The sequence below is a fragment of the Lepidothrix coronata genome, unplaced genomic scaffold, assembly GCF_001604755.1.
Source record: "Lepidothrix coronata isolate B3197 unplaced genomic scaffold, Lepidothrix_coronata-1.0 Scaffold28, whole genome shotgun sequence".
Classification (NCBI taxonomy): Eukaryota; Metazoa; Chordata; class Aves; order Passeriformes; family Pipridae; genus Lepidothrix; species Lepidothrix coronata.
The window spans coordinates 5737545-5744805 of NW_016690208.1; the positions used below are offsets into that span (position 1 = coordinate 5737545).

The following is a 7261-nucleotide window of genomic DNA, read 5'->3' on the forward strand; positions in this document are numbered from 1 at the left end:
ATCAGCCAAATTTGTCATGATCCAAATTCCTCGAGAGGGAGTTGTGAGGCTCTTCCAGGCAATAGTAAAACTGCTTACAGGGAGATGTTACAGGAGGTTTAAAGGGCTGGTGCCTTGGCAGGGGTGTGTTGGGAGGACGTCACAGCAAGGGAACATCTGCAAGTAGAGACTGCCAAGGCCTTCTAGCTTCTTGCTCTCTTTAACCCTTCAGAAATGAGATAGTTTTACCAGGATACCATCTGAATTTTAATTTCCTGATAGGACATGGGGAGGCAGAGAGGCCGACACAACCCACGAGGGCACAGCGGGCAGGTTCACCTGCTGTGTGCTCACCTGGGCTGGCCCTGCCCTGCCTGTGCCCAGTCCTGGCACACAGAGCCCCCAGTCCTGCTGCTTCCCCGTGTCGTACAGGAGTGCTGAGCACCAAGCCAAGAGGAGGACACAGCCCCTTCCCACCCACACTGGATCCACCCCCTGTGCCTCCAGCCAGACGTGTGTGTGACCACCCTTCCCGAGCTGCTCCAGCCTCCAGCATCCCTCCCCGGCTGGAGACAGGCATGAGCTGGGCTGGTGTCAGTTAGACCACAAACATCCTGGGTTTGTTTGTGGCTATCACTGGCTGCCAGCGCTGCTTTGGGACCAACTGATAAGTGAGGAGAGCCCCTCAGGCACACGAGGAGCCTGGATGATCTCTGCCACCAAGGAAGGACATTTCATGGGAACTCAGCTGAGCCAACACTGGCAAACCTGACACCTCTTCCAGCTGTGCCCCCCATCCAGGACAGTGAAGCATCTCCCTCCTGCTGGCAGGGAAAGCTTTGAAATTGTTTCTTTGTAGGACCAACATGTACCATTCCCAGGCACAGCATCCAATACACTATTGAAATCCCCTCCAGGAGCCCAGGGACCCACAGCCCTGCACAGAGCTTCCCCCAGCCCTTGTGTTTTCTTTGCTGCTTTTCCAGCCATGGCAGCTTGCAGAAATCACTCACATCCTCACCAGCTTGTCCATCACAACATGCAGCCACATCCAAGGCAGGAGCCAGTGGTTTGCATCCATGGTGTTGTCTGTCAGCATCACCCAACCCTGGCAAGGGCTCCCTGTGCCCCCACATCCTCCTATGTGCTTTGGGTCTGCCACACATACCCTCTGTGTGAGCTCTGGGTAAACACAGCTCCTAGGACATCCTCTGAATTTTTAAACAAGTCTTCAGCAGCTTACCAGCACCTGGAAGGATGTGGACAGAAGGATGGGGCTGCCTGGGTTCGTGCAGCAACAATGAAAACATCCATCTGGGGCTGTGTGGCCTCCAAGGCGATGATTCACTGAGCAGGGGGTGAACGGTCCAAAGGCTGAATGGAAAAGCTTTTTATCCCCTTGGAGGGAGTCGCTGGACTCCCCCAGTTTGCCCCAGCAGGCCTCTCTGTGCTGTGAGCCAGGTCAGTGACTTCACAGGGAACCTTGTGTGGGCTTTCAGCAAGGGTGTATTTTGAACATTTTACAAAGATGAGAGGCCAAAAAAGATCAGTAAAAGCTTTTCTTTGCTAAATCTTGCACCCAGGCTGGCACCACGATCGAATGCCACGTTAAGCTCATCCCGGGGTTTCGTTCCTGCCCTTGCCAAGCAGCTGTCCATGATTCCTTGTGCACTCAAGCTCTGTGCCCAAATTCTGTTTGTGCTGGAACACAATTACCCGTGAGCAGCCCCAGGTGATCCCACGCTCCCCTCCCACAGTTACAGCCGCCTGTGAAACCCGTCATTCCCGGCGGCCTCCCTGCCGTGAGCTGCTTTTTCCAAAACAGAACATCTCCCAGCGGCAACACAACCTACCTGGCAAGTGGTTTTTCCAACTCCTATTTATAGAACTTGAAGATTTAGCTTCAAGAACAGGCAAAAGCAGCAGCAGCTTTTTTTCTCAGCTCAGCCCCCTCACTCCCATGTGACGTGCGCACAAATGAGCAGCAGGACTGTAGCACAGCTTCTCTCCCCTATATTCTTCCAGATCAAAGAGCAGTTGGATTCAGACCCTTTTTCTTCTCCTTTTTGCTATCAGCACTGCAAACCACCTCTCCCATACCTGAGCACAGGAGGCTCCTCACCAGGAGTCACCTTGCTCCAGGCCATGGGACACAGAGCAGCAGGAGAGGGTCTGATCCTGCCACAGTTTTGCTGCCATAGGGGTAAAAAAAAAAATCACTTTATAAAAATAGAACTTCAAAGCAACTCAAGCAGTCAGCTCTCCCCTGACCCCCTCTCCAAGCCAGGTTTTATGATGATGCTGAAATGCACAACAGACTTCACTGAATCTCATCCTGGATATACGTTACAGCTACTCTGACTTTTTCCTGAAGTGTGCTGATACCCACACTCAGTGATTTAATTTCATATAACTTACATGGGTTTTTTTTTCTGCAACTCTGAGATGAAAAGAAATAATCTCTCAGCACACTTAAAAACCTGGATTTCTGCCAGTTTCCTTAAAACAGCTACAATTTGTGCCAATTCAGTCATTTTTAATTACAGATTATTTATTTTTCTGCTCGTATTACTTTTAAAAACACAGTTCAAATAGACACAGTTACAAATTCTCCTTCTTCTAGCCCAAGAGCCATTCTTATTAAGATCCTACAATGATCCACAGACACATTTGCATTTCTTCCTGGTGTTCCAAAGTGCTTTACATAAAAATTGCAAGTAAATTTCATCATTAAACACAGCATTACACTGGGTCCTATATTTAAGTAATGACAGTCTACTTTTTACTACTGAAGGCAGACAGAAATGAACTTTAGCACTGATTTAGTAATTTTAGGGAGAGATGAAATTCTGAGGTTATTTAAGTCCTAATTCTGCATTTTGCCAACAAAATTCTTGCTGCTGCTCAGCACACACGTTGGAGCTCTTTGTAACAGTCTCTCTGAAGAGCCAGAGCTCATTTTCTGATGGAGTGACTACCGTGAACTCTAAGGACGAGTATTTTAAAACCCAAGAACATATTAAAAGCTGTAATTGCAAGATTTTCTCACTTAAGTCTCAGGGAAGGTTAAAGAAAGAAGAACTCTCTCCATCTGAAAAGCAATTTTCAGGATGAAGTCAGGGGATGTCGTTATTTGTAAGTGAGAAAGGAACAAATATTTGAGGCCAAGTGTTAGAACAAGGTACTTCCAAGAAGGAGACTGCAAATTGGCAGATGGGGCCTTGCACTGTTAACTGGTAGCAGTTCAGCACCAGGTTATTAACTCTTGAATTTTAAAAACTCCTCTATTTGCAGTCTCAGTTCTTGTCTTAGGGAGTTGGTGACCACATCTTGATCCAACTGGTATTTATATTACACTGGTTCAGGAAACCTGTAGGGACACTGACCACACACTGCTGATCTGAGAACAAAACGTTCAAAATAAATTTGGAGAAGGAAGATGACAACACACAACTTCCTAAACTTACTGAATCGTGTTAAAACTTCATGGTAAGTAAAACACATTTGAATTGCATAGAAATGAGACTGTTTCAGCTGTACTTTACTGAATTAAGAAAATGAGAAAATGCTAGGAATTCCTCATGTTATTTTTAACAAGCAAAAGTCAAAGTGCAGGAGGGGGAGGAACACATACCCACGCTATGGAAGGGAGAGAACAATCCCTAGCACAGAACATCCCACAGCACAACTACACCTACGGGCCCTCGGCGTCAGTGCCTCAGTCTATTTCCAGATCACTGTCCTCACTGTAACATGCAGAAGGGTTATGTATAGAAGTCAGGAGCAGCAGGTCTTTTTCTGGCAGCAAACCACATTCCTGCAGAAAAGCCTCCAGGTCTACAGCAAAGAAATCTTCCCCGAGCTGGTCAGTGATGCACACGAAATTGCCAATGAGCTCCCCGGCCTTATAGACCAGCAGGGCTGGCAGGGCATTGTTGGTGAAGCGGGTGCTGGCCCCGATGAGGGAACTCTTCACTCTGCAAAATTTCACCGTGGGGTACTCGGCAGCCAGGCAGATCATGCAGCCGTTCAGGGACTCGGCGCCAGGGATATCATCTTCATAAATATGGATCATGATCAGGGTGCTCTTGTGCTCTTTGTCCACCGTGTCCAAAAATGCTTCTCCGCTGGTGATCTCAAAGACCTGCTTGAACTGCTGCCCACTGTACAACTGCTGCCTCATCTCCTCCATCCTCTGCTTCCTGTAGCGCTGCAGGAACTCCTCGTCGTCCTCGTCGTTGTGGATCATGTTATACTCCTGTAAAGTCATCTAAGAACACACACAGAGGTACGTGAAAACGATCTGCACCACGATGTGGGGCACTTATGTAATGAGAATGTAAATCAAGAGGATTAATGTGGGTCACTCATCTGTAATAACAGCAAAGTGCAACCCATGCAAGGCTCAAGCACCCTCTGTATTACACTCCATTCTGAGCTAATTAGAAACCATGTCCATTGGGAACAGCGATTTCGGCCCTGGGCATTCCAGTTTCCACAAGCTGCACTAATAGCACAAGTGGCTGCTCTGTGCTCCCACTTTAATCCAGGTTAATGGTGCCCATGTGCTTTCACCGAGCTGGGAGCGCTCATTTGGAAACTGTCCCTGACCTAAGAGGAGCTTCTTCCTCATTTAGCTTTCCAGTTAACATGTGGTGGCACCATCCTGACTTTAGAACTGCAATGAACAGGATTTTATGCATTTCAGTCTGTTCATCTGCATCACTCAAGGTACAGGAGAGCAAAGCCAATCTGCATCACCTGACAGCAGAAACACCGTCTGCTAACTATTAACTTCTCTGACTAACACTCAGGGTTACTTCACAGCCCAGCTGATTAAAACCACTCTCTACCTCCCATGCCTTCGATCTTTGGAGCTCAAAGTTAAATTCCCAACATCCACTTACTAGATATGGAATCAATGAGGGCTCCTAAGCACTTGCTTCAGGCAGGGGAGGCAGCATTCATAGGTTTGCTGTACCACTCTCCATACTAATGAAGCTGACTTATTTGATCAACAGACCAGGGAAATCTGGGAAAAGGGTTTGGACTTCTTTGGTACTGCAGCTAAACCACTTATTTGTCAACACAGGCAAACGAGAATGTTAAACATTTTAAGTGGCACTTTAATTCCTTTGTGCCGTGCTACCTTTCCATTGATTTTTTCCTGAAGCTCCTTCTGCTTCTGCTTATCAGCCTCATCATCTAAGTGAGACCTGCAGGTCATGGACAACTTCTTGATGAGCCGCTCCATCTCCCGGCGCTGCTCCTGCCGCTGCTCCGTCTCCAGCTGCTTAAACCTCCTCCAGTCATTGATGACTCCCTTGGGACCTGAGATTAAATGTGTGGGCATTTCGTATAAAAGGGTAACACACTTATATTTATCATCATTTAAAATCAAGTAATAATTTATAAATCAGCAGTAAAATGGTGGCCCTGTTGTAAACTTTCCGTAACCGTGCAGAACACTGAAATGGAAGAAGTGATTTGCCATTTGGATGTCCTTGAGTTTGTATCTATTTTTTTTTAGTAAGAAGACTAAAGTTTATCTAACTAGGCTATTCTCATAATTGTCCCACAGATTAGTATCTGTGCTCTTGAAATAGAACCACGAGCCCTCAAGGCTTCCCCTATTGTTAACATGGCTTTCATCAGAACAAAAATAATGATTTATTATCAACCAAATTGTACAAATCAGCCTTGTATCAGCTTTCTATCCAAAGCCTGACTGCTTCAGATAAAATACTGAGGTATCTCAGAGGAGAAATCAAACATTAAAATCAAGAACCAGCTATTAAAAATAAGGTTAGACAACAGCCAGGAAACGATCACTCTCTGACCCAAATATGCAGAACACCAGGAGCTTCATTTCGAAAAATGAATTTTAGAATAACACATGAAATTTCCAACAAACAAAGCATTTACAGAACAAGTCCACCGATAGGATCATACCTGTGTTGACAGTGCTAACATCGGTGCTAACATCGCTGCTGAGCTCCACCTCTCCCACGCTTTCAGGAATGTTGCTCTCCCCTTCTTTATCTTCCTTCTCACTGTCCTCATCCTCACCCTCACTACTGCTGTAATAGTACTGGAGCTTCTCACCAAGCAGTTTATCATCTGCAGTAGTCATTATGTCCTAAAAAATAAATTAACAAACCAGAGGATGCAGCTCTGATCAAACATGCAGCGTGAGATATCACCTTAAATGCATCATGATGATCCTTCACTTCCTCAGGGCAATTTTTAGCCCCAGAACAGTTCACAGCCCACCATCCAACAGCCTTTGGTGGAGTCAGTCCCTTGGGTTAATTCTTAAGTCACAATTTCAAACTCACTTAAATTAAAACCTTTACAAACAGAACTGCTCTGAAGCTCACTAGTGAAAAAACCTGACGTGTGTTCTCACTCATGGAGAATTAATTTTCTAACCGAGATTCAGGAGCCTTGTGAGCCTCCCTGGACAGCTCCACCAGCCTGATTCCCAGTTACTGACGTTTAAATGCCCACTATTATTTGCATTATTTTAACAATTATTTACGTGAGCTGAAAAACTAGCAATTTAATTAAGCAAATTAAAACGTTCTGACCTGTATTCCTTTGCAGTCCTTCAGAGAGAAGCTTCTATCAAGACCTGGAAGGAGGAATATTAGCCAGATCAGCTGATTTGGGCTCACACTTCCCTGCAGGGCTCTCCTGCTCGCGGAAGCCAGCCCTGGGCGTGTATGTGGCACAGACTCCACTCAGCCCATGGACACAGCAGAGCTCCCGGTTTTCCAGCCCATGGACACAGCAGAGCTCCCGGTTTTCCAGCCCATGGACACAGCAGAGCTCCCGGTTTTCCAGCCCATGGACACAGCAGAGCTCCCGGTTTTCCAGCCCATGGACACAGCAGAGCTCCCGGTTTTCCTGCCGAACGCTGAGGGAGTTAAACCCAGCTCCAGCCGATCAGAGCGGGCAGATGGCCCGGGATTACCGGGATTACCCCAGAGGGGCCGGGCCAGGGGCCGGTGACACCGCGGGCCCCGAGCGAAGCGGCCCCACAGCCCCGCCCGTCCCGGCCGTCCCCCGGGACCACCCCCGGCCGAGCCCCCCCGCTCTCCTCGGGACCCCCGGGCCCGGCCCCGCCATCGCCTCACCCGCTCCCGCCGCCTTCCGGGGCCGCCGCGCGGGGCACGGCGGGAAAGGGGCGGAGACGGGAACGGGAACGGCCCCGGGAACGGCCCCGGCAATGGGCGGACCCACCCCGGTACCGGGAAGGCCCCCGGCCCCAGCCGGACCC

General features: G+C 48.1%; 1 protein-coding gene across 1 annotated transcript; it reads right to left on the minus strand.

The window, feature by feature from the left end:
- Positions 1-2509: 2509 nt before the first annotated feature.
- Positions 2510-7208, minus strand: PDCL (phosducin like). Its single transcript, XM_017810414.1, has 5 exons — positions 7119-7208; positions 6570-6613; positions 5932-6118; positions 5129-5310; positions 2510-4249 (listed from the first exon to the last, which is right to left on the minus strand). Exons 3-5 carry the CDS (start codon positions 6110-6112, stop codon positions 3698-3700), a joined length of 915 nt encoding a protein of 304 aa, XP_017665903.1. The 5' UTR covers positions 6113-6118; positions 6570-6613; positions 7119-7208; the 3' UTR covers positions 2510-3697.
- Between the last annotated feature and the right edge of the window lie 53 nt (positions 7209-7261).